At 38.8% G+C, this 15,330-nt stretch overlaps 1 protein-coding gene across 2 annotated transcripts; it reads left to right on the top strand.

The window, feature by feature from the left end:
• The first annotated feature begins 4,106 nt into the window (after positions 1-4,106).
• LOC148427144 (solute carrier family 26 member 6-like) lies at positions 4,107-13,418 on the top strand. 2 transcript variants are annotated; one of them, XM_088437550.1, is made up of 19 exons: positions 4,107-4,312; positions 5,625-5,764; positions 6,174-6,284; positions 6,358-6,530; positions 6,605-6,769; positions 6,845-6,997; positions 7,101-7,183; positions 8,755-8,902; positions 9,608-9,721; positions 9,961-10,038; positions 10,208-10,303; positions 10,392-10,498; positions 10,578-10,647; positions 11,321-11,413; positions 11,540-11,641; positions 11,713-12,042; positions 12,119-12,173; positions 12,688-12,818; positions 12,891-13,418. In XM_088437550.1, exons 1-19 carry the CDS (start codon positions 4,167-4,169, stop codon positions 12,915-12,917), a joined length of 2,322 nt encoding a protein of 773 aa, XP_088293676.1. In that variant the 5' UTR covers positions 4,107-4,166; the 3' UTR covers positions 12,918-13,418. The 2 variants fall into 2 exon arrangements, with proteins under 2 accessions (XP_088293676.1, XP_088293666.1); XM_088437540.1 differs by having other exon boundaries at positions 11,710-12,042.
• The last annotated feature ends 1,912 nt before the right edge of the window (positions 13,419-15,330 follow it).

Here is a 15,330-nt window from a genome sequence, read left to right as displayed (position 1 = left end):
CACTGAGATTAAATCCACCTCACTCTGGCCTTCCTGTGTGGAGTTTGCATGTTCTCCCAGAGTCTGTGTGGGTTCTCTGGCTTCCTCCCATACGCCAAAAACATACATGGCAGATGTATTGGACATACTAAATTGTCCTTACGTGTGAATGGGTGCATGAATGGTTGTTCGTCTCTATGTGCCCTGCATTTGGCTGGCAAGCAGTTCAGGGTGCCCCCTGCCTGCTGCCCATTGACAGCTTGGATAAGCACCAGGAGACCTGTGACCCTAACGCCTACAGAAAATGGATAGATGGATGTCTGGACCAAATCGTTTCAGACAGTTTGCCTATGTACAGCAAGTGAAAGTTAGTTGCGATAATGTGAATAGATGCAGCCGACTGAAGTCTTAACAAGCTTCATTGTGTCTGTATGTTGTAAGGCTTATTTTAAAATAGGAACCAATGTCTTTAAACTATGTCAGTGTTTCTGAAAAGGACAAATATCTGATTTAAAACTACATTGAAGCAAGCTTATAGGAGCTGGGGAAACATATTTGTTGAGAAAAGATGTAGGCAGCCATATATACCAGCAGGGGGCGGCATTATTGCTAGCATGTATGGCTGCTATTTATCTCCCACCAGTTATTTTCTTGGTCGTGGTTGGACAAATCTGAGACAATCTGACAATTTTCAAAAGTAAGTACCGATGAACTGAGGAGCATTTCATGCTCACCCTTGAACTTTGTGAAACTGACTCAGATTTGTCACTACATGGGAGACATCGTAAGAAAAGATTGTCTGTCAACAAAGATGTGTCACATCCCCGCCCCCGCAAGCAAGTACGGCTCTCCGCATGTTGTCCCGAAAAATTGTTTCCTCGAGCTATTACAAGCTTGCTTTAATAAAACCATGGAAAACAAAAATGTACGGATAGTTTTTCTTGATCGTCAATATTTTTTTGTCCTTCTCAGCACCAAAGTTACACTTTTCAGAAACTGAAGTCCCCATCTAAAACTGCGGCCAACTTAAAGAGAATGCAGAGTGTGACCGCACACACATAGGCACGCGGTTCTTGATTAGGTGTCACTGATTAAACAGACCTGCCGACAAACGGGTAGTTTGTTTTTGTTACACTATGTGCTCACTACACTTTGTGTGGAAAAAGTGGGACAGCGGTTTGCCGGAAATTACGCTGCACTGACATCAACTAAACTAACCTTTGCTGTACCGTCACAGTCACGCGTATTTTGTGGATGGTTGAATGATTGTAATGGTTTACCACAAAGTTTTAGCTTTAACTCAGATGCATAGATTTTCTTTAATTCCATTTTGTTCTATGATGTCAGGATAGGCTGACTGTAATAAAAATAAAAATGTTTCATTTTTATGATGCTTTTCACCAGAATCCGATACTAAATGGCTAAAATATAGGAATGAACATTTGAATTGTCATTCAGATTTCGCACCGTAGGCATGTCATATTCAGTAAGCTTTGGAACTACATTTGTTGCGGTATCTCTAACTGTATTTTATTCAGCAACTCCAGAAGATACAGCGTGTAACATCACGTGTTTTATTTCTGTAAAATAATGTCACTAATGACAATGCGCATCTTTATAATAATTGACAAATTAAAGAATATACTGTAGTATGTTTTCTCCATAACGGCAAAGAGGTTATCAAACACATCAAATATTGTAAGTAAGTAACACATCACGAAAATGGGAAGCCGGCACCTCCAAATGTCTCTATGGTATATGTGTCACATCATGTAAATCAATATACGTCTTAGCAAACGCTGGTTATTGATTGCAACTTGCTTTCCCCTCGCATTTAAACATTAAAACATCTTCATCAGTTCATCATTGTGAATGGTGTCAGCGCAAAGCGTCACGTTTGTGTTTGCCCCACATCCCCCCGGAGTTGTTTCAGCATTGCTTGATTATCAAAATGTTCTTAACTGCAGACATTTACATGTGTGCGACAACAGCCATGGTTAATATGTCCAGGAATGCTTCCTCTTTCTTTTTGCAGCGTTAGTCATTTTACCCAGAAAGGTACCTCCCCCTCGATGAGTAGGTTGTTTGTTAAAACACAGAGCATCATGGACATTCTTTTCCCAGGGGGGAAATCAGATTGCACAAAGTCACAATAAGAACATATCATGTCGGAAAAGTAGTGTGAGAAAGAAACCCAGAAATCTGGACGATCGGACTGTTATTTTACCATTTGTGTGGAGCGGTAAAATGAATTAAATTGCTTATAGAAAACCAAAAAGTCTGGAGTATTAAGTAAGCAGTGCCACCCTAAATTGTGCAACAAAATAAATATCTTGTCTTTAACTTTTATCACCTCTCATTGTGCAACATCAACGCCAATCAATAATGACATTTGTCATTTTAACAAGTCCCTACCTAAACATTAACCTGCTCAAAATCAACATCAAACAGATCACAAGTCAATGCAACTCGGCATTAGGCGCTCAATGCACTTTTACCTGCTGTCTCATTTTCTCGTCGCTGATGGCATGCTTTGCAAAGCAAAATCATAATATTATGGCTCCTTTTTTACCATTGTCAATTGGTATCCAATTGGATATCTTTTGAACAGGGGCGTCGCCAGAAAATTTGTGTGGCCAAGAAAGGCATGCACAGCCAGGGTTTCATGAAATGAAATACTTGTATTTGATGACATAAATTAAAACATACGCATGCATGAAGTAAAAATGGATTTAAAAAAAAGCATATCGGAAACTTTCCTGATCGAGTAGCCATGTTACCATGTCACGCCAACCCTACTTGGTGCTAACCCCTTAGGCACCAGACTTTTTTTCAAAATATAGTTATATCACTATTTGAAAAGGCTGTAGCTTGATAATGTTAGAGATCAAGGCACACTTTGTAAATGTTGCTTGGTGAAATTTTGCTGCTTTTAAAGGATTGATTTTGGGGCCAGACCTATATGATAGCAACAAACCTATGAGTTTGTTCTTGTGTGCGAGGTGGTTGTGTTTGATAATGTTGGAGAAAGAAAAAAAAAAAAACTGTGGGCGGCGAACTGATATGAGGCACGAGTCCAGGCCTTAAGAATAATATCCATCCATCCATTTTCTCGAGTTGCTTCTCCTCAGAAGGGTCGCAGGCTTGCTGGGGCCTATCCCCGCTGGCTTCAGGCAGTACTGGCATATATTCTTTATCCTCAGTGAAGACAACTAATATTAATGTCAATCTGAGAATCTGGGAAAGGAAGTGACTCTTCTTTGCTGTGTCTGAATATAATGGGGAAAGTGTGAGAAACAAACAACAAGTGTCAGAAGCAAGATTCATCTTTAAAAATCATGTATCAATATGTATCAAGTATATTATAATGTTAGTTTTACTCATGCATGAAAAAAACTGATTACAATCATGTTTTTTGAGGAGGTTGAAAAGTTTTTCGATTCATTCTAATAGGGACGGATTGTTATTTTAGGCCTCTCTGGCACAAGATATTATTGGTGACTTGGGTTAGGCCCCTGTGTCGCTGTGACATGCCTTTACATCTTAATTGCTATCAGCACCCTGGCACATATCTAGCTGGAAGCAGTTAAGACCCTATGGTCGCGCATAGTCACAATGGTTAGTCAGGGTCACAATCCCAGAATAAGACTAAGAACCATTTTGATTGACATTAGACCTTCTTCTGCATCAAACTGAACAAGGTTCTGGAGCTCTCTGGCATAGAGTAAATAGTTGAATCATGCAGTCTTCTGGTGATTATTATTAGCATAGCAAGCATTAAGGAGAAAAGAATCGGGGGAAGGATGTCTTTGAATTTAAAATGGTGAATCTGGACAGTACCACAGGATCTTGTTTAATGTCTTCGAGCCAATGTGCTACCATGAAGAACCCCTCATTTTATTGTGCCATAAAAGGCACACTCACATAATCTCAGGTGTGCTTGTGTGTGTGCAGAAGGCAAACTTACAAGGTGGTGGTTGTCACAAGAGGTCAGGAAAAGAACAGTCACTCCCACAGTCCAATAGCAACTTGAGGAAGAGGCAGTGTTAATCAGTAGAGCACATAAAAGGCGGCCTCCTTCACTCCTCAGCAACTAATGTGCAACTGTGTGAGTTGTGTTTCTTAAAGGCTCCTCAGGCGCAAAGCAGGAACTGGTTCGACATCCGGCGGGGAAAAAACCTACGTATATGGACATGGAGGATAGGAAACGTTCTTTCATGGAGTATTCTGTGCAGCGGCAGGTTTTGGATGAGGTAACTCTGGATGAGGTGGCCCAAAAAGGGACGTGGTCCACCAAGCCAACCTTCAGTGAACGTCTAAAAGACTCCGTCAAGTAAGCAACTACTTAAAAAAAAAAAAAAAACATGTACAGAAACAAGCAGAGGGGTTGATTTCTATCTGGATGTGAGATTTTATTTGCACGGTTGTGAATATGTCAACAGACGAATTACTAATGATGAATGACGGCTATTAATGATAATAGGCTGGCGAAGTTTACCGTGCTGCTTTGTTTTAAGATTTCAGAATAATCTATGACGGGCCATAAAAGATGCAATTTGGATGGTTTCAATAATCTAGCATTAGGTACACCTAATCTACATGACGTAACAAAAACAATTGCCTTCACGAAGATAAAACCTAGAAGGAATTGAGACCCATTCAACAATAACAAATACATCTGACAGACTTTAATCAAACAGAAGTTGAACTCCTTCACTGACAGCCAAGTTAAACTTGATGAATTTGAGTGCCCAGTAATCTTCAATAACAGTGAATGAGTTAATATTCCAAAAGTATTGAAATTTTCTGTCAGACTAGCCAGAAATAAAAAGAACGATCTATCTTCTAGAGTTGCTTGATAAAGATAAAGACTAAAGATGACACCTCAAATGTAGTTCCAATGTTTAATTCATTCAACACACATTGTCTTTTAAGTCTTTTTTATTCATCAAAAATTGATTTTGCATTCATTAGCAGGTACTTGACAAAAAAACAGGATCACGGCATTATATATATATATATATATATATATATATATATATATATATATATATATATATATATATATATATATATATATATATATATATAAACCTCTTTTTTACTTTTTAAAATTCTTTTAAAGGGGGATTCAACCCCATTTTTTTTCTTCACTATAATATTCCATATGCTTCTCCACAAGTCCAAGGGCAGCATTCTGATTAATTTTCTGGGGGAAAACAAACAAACAAACACATTTTTTGGAAAAAAAACAGAACAACCTGGAAAAAAAAAAATCTTTCAATATTCTTATTTTTATTTTGATTACTCCAAAAAAGTCAAAACATAATTTGTGTGTTAAATACAAGTGTCTTTATCTCTTGCATTTTAGTTGAACATCAGTTGAACAACACCCTGTTTGTACTTGCCAGTGGGACACTTTTTTTTTTTTAACTTTTAAGGCTGGAAACTTTAGAGCATGTGTTCCAACTCTCACGTTGTAGTATCTTCTGTTGTTAAACTCCGGTGGACCGAGACTCATGACTCTGTTATTCAGGAAATGGTTACATGAACTTTATACTTTACATCTACAAGTTTCTTATTTAGGTTCTTATAACACCATTAATGGATGCATCTTGTTATTTTGGACTGATTATATATTTCAGGTGCTCAGTGCCACGCGCCAAGGAGGTCCTGTTGAGCTGGGTGCCTGTTCTTGACTGGCTGCCAAAATACTCCTTCCGAGAGAACATAATCGGGGACGTGATTTCTGGCTGTAGCGTGGGCATCATGCATCTACCACAGGGTACATTTGTGATTCTGCAGTGCGAAGTCTGCATGTGGTTGGCTCAACGTATTGCACATTCTGTATCTTATAAGGACCATTAAACACCAGATACAAAGGCGATACAAAGGAGGGGAGAATACCAGCCTATTTCTGATGCCGTGCTGAAACCCCACAACTTCCCGAGAGCCATCAGCTGTTTAAATGATGTGGTGTTGCTACGCAATAATAATGCATCAGGCTCAGAGCAATATTGTGGCACATTTTTAAAAAAAAAAATATTTAGCAAGCATTGATTTGGTGGTGCACTGCATCAATTTGCATTAAATGAGCCTCAAATATTGTACATGCATGCACGTTGCAGGACGATCGGTCATCCTAGTCATATTCATCCAGTTTCAAATCAAATGATGATTTGTTTTCATATCAGGTATGGCATATGCTCTGCTGGCTTCTTTGCGCCCCGTGTTCGGCCTTTACACCTCACTGTACCCCGTGCTGGTCTACTTCATCTTCGGCACTTCCAAACACATCTCCATTGGTGAGTCGAACGGCGATGATGTCATCGCAGATACAGATTTCCTCTCTTGAGTCTTTAGCATTTGCATTTTCAGGTACTTTTGCAGTGATCAGCATCATGATTGGGAGTGTGACGGAGCGGCTTGCTCCGGACACTAACTTCCTTGTTAACGCTACGAACGGGACAGGAAGCGTGAACGTCGACGAACGTGATGCTTACAGAGTCCAGATAGCCTGTTCGCTCACAGTTCTGGCAGGCATTTTTCAGGTGTGTTTTCATTTTTTTGTAAAAGTTACGATAACAATGATCTTTTTAACCAGCTGTCTTTTACTAAACCAAAGATCCTGTTGGGCGTGGTGAGGTTTGGTTTTGTGGTCACCTACTTATCTGAACCCCTGGTCCGAGGATACACTACAGGATCAGCGTGCCATGTGTTAGGATCCCAGCTCAAATATTTGTTTGGGGTCACTCCTGCTCGCTTCTCTGGTCCGCTCTCACTAATTTATGTGAGTCACATCAGCACCACTCATTTGGACCACAAGTTATTCACACAAGTCTGTTCTTTCTTTTTCTCATTTCAGACTCTGGTGGAAATCTGCCGATTGCTACCTCAGACAGTGATACCAGAGCTGGTGGTGAGTGTGGTGTCACTCGCTGTTCTCATTGTGGTTAAAGAGCTCAATCAATGCTACAGGCAGAAACTGCCCCTGCCCATTCCTATAGAACTCATTGTGGTACGTCCTCTCTATGCCATTTCTTTTGATAGCTCTCTTTATCGTAATAAAAAAAAATCTGATCTAAATGTTGACTGCACATTCCTTGTACTCATTTTTGCAGATCATAGCAGCAACAATCATCACTCATTTTTGTGGCCTTCCTACAAAATATAACATTGATGTTGTTGGTGAGATCCCCAGTGGGTGAGTCAATATTTGGGATTTGAAGAAGGCAGAAACATATAGCAGATCCATTAAGAACATATTGAGTGAGTTTGCGTCTTAAAAATATCTACTCCACATTCGTAGCTTCATGATGCCGTTCTAGTGTAACAGGAAAGTGTCACTTAACATAATCAGAAAGATATTTGTGCGGAAATACAGGACAAAGACTTTGATTGGGAACAGCTTCTATATCAAGGTTAGGGAACGCCCGTTCCTCCAGAGGCATATCTTGCTTGTTTTTGATGATTTTGACACTTTCAACACACCTGATTAAATGATCAGGATCATTATCAGGCTTCCACAGGGCTTGCTGATGAGCTAATTAAAAAGAACACCTGCAGAAACAATAGCTGAAAGCGGCGCCTCAGCCACACAAGCTTGGGTCAAGACAAATTATCAACTAGAATATGTGCAATTCCTGAAGGAATTGCACGTGAAGGTGAAAACGCTGCAGGGAGAGGCGTTGAATGGTGGAATCATGTGGAATGGAAAAGTGGAATTGTGCGAGAATGTTGAATTGTGGGAAGAGGAAAATGGATACACCCATGGAATGGCAGGAATCCATTGAAGTTGGAGCGGTGTAAATCGCATGAGTAATGGCGAAGAAGGAAGGTTACAAAGTTTTGGTGCGAACAGTGAGAATGAATGAGGAAGTATGGCTAATAATTTCAAAATAGTTATAAATTATTGGAATGTGTGAATATAAGTAATAATGAAATTGTGAAACGAATGGATTAAATGATGTGAGAAACGGAGACGCTTCAAATGTGAAATGTGAAATATGCCATTGGGAATGAATTATTAATTTTTATAGGTGAAAAATATGCAATTATTGGAAAATATTAATATTTATGAAATTATTGGAACGATGGAAATGGTCCCTAAGACGAAGTTAATCAGTGAAATGTTGTGAAGGTGTGATGGGAAAGCTCAAAATGTGAAATGTTAAATCTCCCATTGGATATGAATTCTGGAATAGTGAATTGAAAATAAGGAATTATGGGAAATATCAAAATATATGAATTATTGAAATGATGGAAATGATCTTTGAGGGGAAATGAAAAAGTTAAATATTATGAATGTGAAATGGGAAAGCTCAAAATGTGAAATTTTAAATTTCCCATCGGGAATGTATGGGAAATCCTCCCATTGAAAATGAATTGTGAAATATTAAAGGATGAAAAATATGAATTTATGGGAAAATATTGGACTGTATGAATTACTGGAATGATGGGAATGATCCCTAAGGTGAGATGAATGAGCTAATTAGTGAAAATACGAAATGTGAAATGAAAACTCACCCAATGTTAAATCAATTGGATTTTTGGCGTGGAAAACAGAGAATTGTGGGAAATCTGTCAATATTTGGAATGAGAAAAATGGAAGCCTTCACACAATTAGCTTTCTCCTAGTTACGATATGTCAACTAAAATTGAACAGATTAACTTAATCCATGTTTAACAACCAAAGTTTCACAGATCTTCAGATACATAGAAATTGGAACATGTAAACCTAATCCTTGCTTATCTCGAGTTTCCATCCCATTCCAGGCTTAAGGTACCTCGAGCTCCAGACGTGACGCTCTTCTCAGCGGTAATCGGCGACGCTTTCGCAGTGGCCATCGTGGGCTACGCCATCAATATTTCTCTTGGTAAAACGTTTGCTCTCAAGCATGGCTACAAGGTGGACAGCAACCAGGTGAGGCGTACACTTGGACAAACATGGTGGTGCCAGATCACTCAAGTGTCTTTGAAATCATTCAGTTATTATGGAAATATATAGAGGATTGAACACATCTCTGCACATGGGTTAGATCAAGAGTGGTTGCTAGATAGTAGCAGGGCAAGAGACAATTCAGCTATAATCTTAATTGATTAAAAAATATGAGATTTTGCTGCTCAAACAGGCTAGATACGTGTACTGTGCTCTAAAAAATGTTATTCTCGACAACAGTTCATGTAAGAATTATTAGGTGTTGCATAACAGAAATCTGTCGGTTATCTGTTGCTCTGTGTTCCCTTTGCTTGTGGGTGTTCTTTCCAAATCGTTTTTGTTTTTCCGAAAGTAAATAAAATTTCAACCTGAGATATACCATCCATTTTCAGTTCAATACAAAAGGAAGACCTTTTTTTCTGTATTTTTAAAGTAATGTGTGAAGGCATGTGAAGCACAGAAATGGAGGTGCAGCACTTAGCCACTCTGATTAATCATTAATGGCAAACAAGCTCTACGCACACTTGTGCTGCTTAAATATATTGCTAATGCTTTTAGGATGGCAATGATGTGTTGACCTGACTATGAAGTTAACCAGCGGAACACTAATGTTATTGAACCAATAGGTACACACTTCTCACATAGGTTAATGTAAGTGTTAAGTATGGCTTTTTTTTTTTTCCCTTCCAGGAGCTGGTTGCTCTCGGACTAAGCAACACCATCGGCGGCTGTTTTCAGTGTTATTCCGTCACTAGTTCTTTGTCGAGAAGCCTCGTTCAGGAGAGCACTGGGGGGAAGACACAAGTAAACTAACGCATTTTTTGACACTGTGTTCTTCTTCCACCATCACACACTTAACATTTTTTGCACTCTTTTGTCCTTTGACATGCTACTCTTATATATATCAACAATATCGGCAAAAAAAAAAAAAAGCATTCTCTCTGCAAACAGAGTAGTAGTTGTGTAGTTAACAAAAGCATACTTCGTTCAACTTTCCCAAGCTCAAATGATGTTGAAAAATGGCCTTGTGTTTGTTTCATCAGGTTGCAGGACTGATTTCTTCCATTATAGTTCTGATAACTGTCTTAAAAATCGGATCCCTCTTTGAAAATCTTCCAAAGGTATTGAAACTCAGTTGCTGTTTTACATGTAAAAAGTCAAAATAGATTTTTGGGCTGAGATTTTCTGGAACACGTCGTCCTTGTGCCTGCACCTTTCTTCTCTCAACTTTGAAAAAACTAAACAATGAACATTTGAATGAAGTTGTGACTATTCTTACATGTTCTTCAGGCCGTCTTATCCGCAATAGTGTTTGTGAACTTAAAAGGAATGTTCAAGCAGTTCACTGACGTGCCAATGCTGTGGAAGACCAACAAAGTTGATTTGGTATGACTTCAGTGCTCCACTTGCAAGTTTGCTATGGAGTAGCCTACTTGGATTTATTATTATTTTTTTTTCTATGACTGCCTTGTAGCTCGTGTGGCTGGTCACGTTCTCATGCACGATTCTACTCAACTTGGACTTGGGTTTGGCTGTCTCCATCGGCTTTTCTATGCTGACTGTGATCTGCAGAAACCAGCTGTATGTGCACATCATTATGCAAGGGTGACATGCATGGGATGTGGTTTCACAAAACGTGTTGTATGTTCATGTCTCTCAGGCCGCGCTATTCGATCTTGGGCCAAGTACCGGGCACCGACTTATATCTGGACATAGATTCATACAAAGAGGTAATGAAAATATGAATGCAGTTGTGTCTCTGTCGAAAACATTCAGACATGAAACTATGGGAAACACATCAGCTGTTGATATTGAGAAGTTAAGTCATCATTTTGGCTCCAAACTACAATGGATTTGAAATTAGAGCAGCATGAAGTAGTTCTCATTTTTTTGTCTAGATAATATCCTCCTGAGACCCAACCTATTTGATTGCATACACATTAGTGGATATTTGTCTTTTTAAAAAAAAATAAAAAATATCTTTGACTCATTGGAGCTATTGAGTTCTACATAGTGTGCTCAGTTGATGATTTCTTTGCCTTTCCAATGAAGTTGCAAGTGTTTGAATCAAGTCACTTTGCTGTCTTGCTGGGACAAATTGGACTCAATAATGGACATGAATGAATAGCCTGGCTCTCTGCATAATAAACATATGACTGTACATTCAATGACAAAGTGTAATGTTAAGTGACATTTTGTATTATATTGTAAGATGAAAAAAAATGGTTTGCTTTTTATATATATATATATATATATACATATATATATATATATATATATATATATATATATATATATATATATATATATATATATATATATATATATATATATATATATATATATATATATATATATATGAGCAAACAATTTGAGTCGGCTTTTGGTGCTCTATGCCTGCAGGCTAAAGAGATTCCAGGAATCAAAATCTTCTGTTCTTCAGCAACTATCTACTACACCAATGCTGAGATGTACTTGGAGGCCTTACAGGAGAAGGTTTGCCTTTGTCCTTGCGCACTTTTAGGGTAGCCAGTGAACATCACCTACTAATCCCCATCTGATTTCTACATCACTCTAAAAGCTTTCACTGGCTCACCCCTAAATTTGTGATGTGTTTGGCAGAGCGGGATTCAAATTGGGAAGCTGCTGGCAGCAAAGAAAAAACAAGAAGCAACACTGAAGCAGCAGGAGAAAAAGACAGAAAAAAACGGGGCAAAGAAACAAGTATGCTAAATTTCATTTGGAACTGAAATATCACCCCCAAATAACATATGACTCATATTTTTCCCCAGCAGAGCATCAGTAATTTGCCAAATGGCACATTCTACTTGAAAGAGAAAAAAATCCCGGAAGAACTGGAAGGGCAGAATTGTGTGTCCTTGAGGCCAACCGGATCTCCAGCTAACGGTTTTAGTGAAGGCAAAGTGAACTGGGCCTACCAAGCGGACGCTATGTCCGACTCAGATTCTGACATGGTATCCCAACATTACAATAGCATTCAGTGGGCTTCAAAAGACATCCATGAAAAGAAAGAACCCACTGATGCATTCAATCCTCACAGCCTCATCCTGGACCTCTCTACAACCAGCTTTGTGGACACCGTCGCAGTGAAGACCTTGAAAAATGTACACAAGTGCGAAAATGTGCAAGTTTCATTTTATTTTTTCGTGTTCTTTGAAAATGTTTGTCTTTTTGTTCCAGATTTTCAGGGACCTGACAGAAATCGGTGTGGGAGTCTATCTCTCTGGTTGCCAAGGTCAGTAGTGTGCCAAACACACTAGACAAACATGAATTTAAATAACAGAGCAGCGATACATACTCCTGCACAAAAAGTAATGGATATTTGGCTTGCGGGTAAAATTTCAGCATTAACCTAAAATGCACTATAACAGACTTTTTATGTTCCTGGAAGCTTGACGTGACGTCATCCAAATTTACATTCTGTGACGCAATTTTTCACAGTGATCTTACTCCAAAAATTTGCAACCACAATCTGAAATCCATACGAGAGATTTGTACACAGACGTGGTCATGTGTATTTATGAATTTATTATGTGTTTAAATGCCAGCAAAAATGAGGTGTTCTTGTTATTAATTTTGAAAATCCATCACTTTGCCTATGCGTACTTTCAGGACCAAGTCAGGCAGTAAATGGTGCATTTTTTTTCTATCAAGAAATTTAGCTAACTGCCAAATATCCTAATCGCTCAAGCGGGTATCTGTGAGGTGACTGCGTTCATTTGATGTGTTTGTATCTGGTGAAAAATTAGCATGTGTGGTGGAGCAGCTGGAAAGAGCAGGTTTCTTCTCAGAGTCCATCTCAAAGAGCAGACTGTTTGTCAAAATTCATGACGCTGTGCTCCACATCCTCAACAAACGGGGACAGACTGATGTTATCCTTGTGAGTCCTTGCCACATTTTCAAAATGTAAACGTGTCAAATTAAAGCTCAAAAAGATTCTTTGTGTTTCCAGGACATTTCCTACAACACTAAAATGTGACCAGCAGGGGGCAGCCTGTTCCAACCCGCAATCCTATTACTCTGAACTGATGACGTTTCATTGCCCGTTAGAGGTCCATATTGTGTCCTCCTCCCCCTATTAGGGGAGAATGTCCACTACCTCAACATAATGGAGCAATTGCCATGGAAATGAAAGGGAGCCGTTGCCGTGACAATATGCGTTTTGTTATATTGTCTAATGAGATGGGGCAGCTTCCGTTACAAAAACTCACACGCTCAAGAGAGGGGGTTGAGCATTTAACACTGGAGAAATACGTGGCGTGTGTTTATAGCATGTGTGGGAGGCTGAAGAGTGAACGCGTGTATATGTCTGTTAATATCTTGCCATATGTCATTTTTTTTAACTGGTTCCAAGATTATATGGTAAGCATTTACATGTCCGATTCTGCTGACATCTTGAGCTTACTTCAATGTTAAGGACCGTCTATCTTTTATTCTATTTTGTAGAAGTGAATTCATGTAATAAACAAATTAGAAATCACATGTTTTTTCATTAGAGAATTTATGAAGGGTCTGAATGTGCGCATTCTACTTTTTGGGGAGTGAAATTTTACTTGCTACATTCTTATTACATGGGTATTTGCCCATCAAATGACACTTACCAGAGATAAATATTCTTATGTTCTGCCCACAGTAGCATACCTTCATTCTTCGCGAGACGATACTACAGGTGATGCCTGCTCCACTGCGAGCTTATGAGACGAATGAATAGTGAGCGCCTAATCATATGGATCTCTAAAAATATTCAAAATGATGCGTGGAAAGAACCAGAAGACACATTCTGACAGAGTTGACCTATGTCCTCCTCAGAGCCAGCCGATACATTTGTGTCCATTGTTGTGTTCATTTTGTCTCAGCAAGAGTGCACCTTTAAACCCCCCCCCCCCCCCCCACACACACACACACACACACACACACACACACACACACGAGTATCGGTGATTGGGGACTACTGCTCCACAGAGCACACACTAGGACTTAATAGGGTAGTTCCTATGAGTTAAAACAATTCTCCACTATAGTGATAGACTTGCTCTCGGGAGGATATGAATTGAAAAGAAATATCAAATATATGAGCACTATCAAATGTGAAAATATACAAACATGCACTTAACACACAGGCAAGTGGTGTGTCATAGGACCAGAAGCACTTCATGTAGGGAAAGGGCCCCGATCATAGTAGCCAAGTCGTCCATGAAACAGTCAGCTCCCGTTTAGAGGTTACAAGATTGAGATGTGGTTTTGATGAAGGTTTTGTTTTGTTTCATCAAAACACATTTTGACCTCCTGCAAATCTATTTAAACATTTCCTGTTTATTACAATAATGAAAAGCAACTTTTATCTTTAAAACATTTCACAGAATAAATGCAATGTAGGGAAATAACATCATACCTTTCGGCAGAGAAATTGTATTTTTTATAATTCAATTACGAAACAAAGAGATTAATTTAACGCTATTTACGGTGTGTCGATGTGGGTCTCCATTGTCGAGCAACGTCATCTTGAAGGTTTTTTACTGACATCGCAAGGACCTCCCAGCCCAAGGGGGTGTTTGAGTGCACTTTTCCTAGTCGTATTTAGCAAAAATCCGACTTCTTACCTTCCTCGAATGCAGCATTAGCATTGTTTTCATTGTCATTCACATGACCTTTTTTGTTAATTGTGTATACATTAAGATATGGCACCTTAAGGAAATAATAGGTTTAATACGGACCAAATACTGTACGTGAATGATTCCACGTGTATACCATTTACTGTGGCATTCATAATTGACCTTCATTCTTTTATCTTAATCAGATGTGGTTAACAGGTCAAAAGATTGACATATGTCCCCATGCAAGACCAGAAAGCATGCCCTATCATGTCACTTTTAGCTGAAAGGTATCAGGAGAAAATGACGAGGTTTTAAATTAATTGAATAATTCAGAGGTACAGACATTGCCAAACGAACAATTCTACATCACAGCACTGCCGTAAACATAGAAAGTAAAATGCCGCCAGTGGGAGAACATTCGAGTAGTTGTTGCGGGAAGCTACTACAGATACTTTCCAAAATGCCGTACGTTAGGATTTACGTGGCCTGGATGCACATTAATTAGACATACCAGATAGAAAACAAGTCACGTGATCTAGGTTTGGGAATTACAAAATAAAATACTCTTGGAGATACTGTACAAACATGAATCCAAAAAGGCTTTGTGCTGGTTCGGGGGTACTTGGCTGAAAAATGTCACAAGCTGTACAAAAGGTTCACTGGGGTATATTATTTGGTTAAAATCACCTACGTTACAGTAAAACTGTATAAATGGACACATTTGCTGAAAATTTACTGTGATATTTCAAAGATTGTCACATATTTAAATCTTGACTTAAAGGTGCAAATACAACATTG

Source organism: Hippichthys cyanospilos, chromosome 2 (assembly GCF_059441005.1).
Source record: "Hippichthys cyanospilos isolate Australia breed blue-spotted pipefish chromosome 2, RoL_Hcya_1.0, whole genome shotgun sequence".
NCBI lineage: Eukaryota > Metazoa > Chordata > Actinopteri > Syngnathiformes > Syngnathidae > Hippichthys > Hippichthys cyanospilos.
Note: the sequence above shows the minus strand (reverse complement) of the source record. Positions and strands in the feature narration are given on the sequence as shown.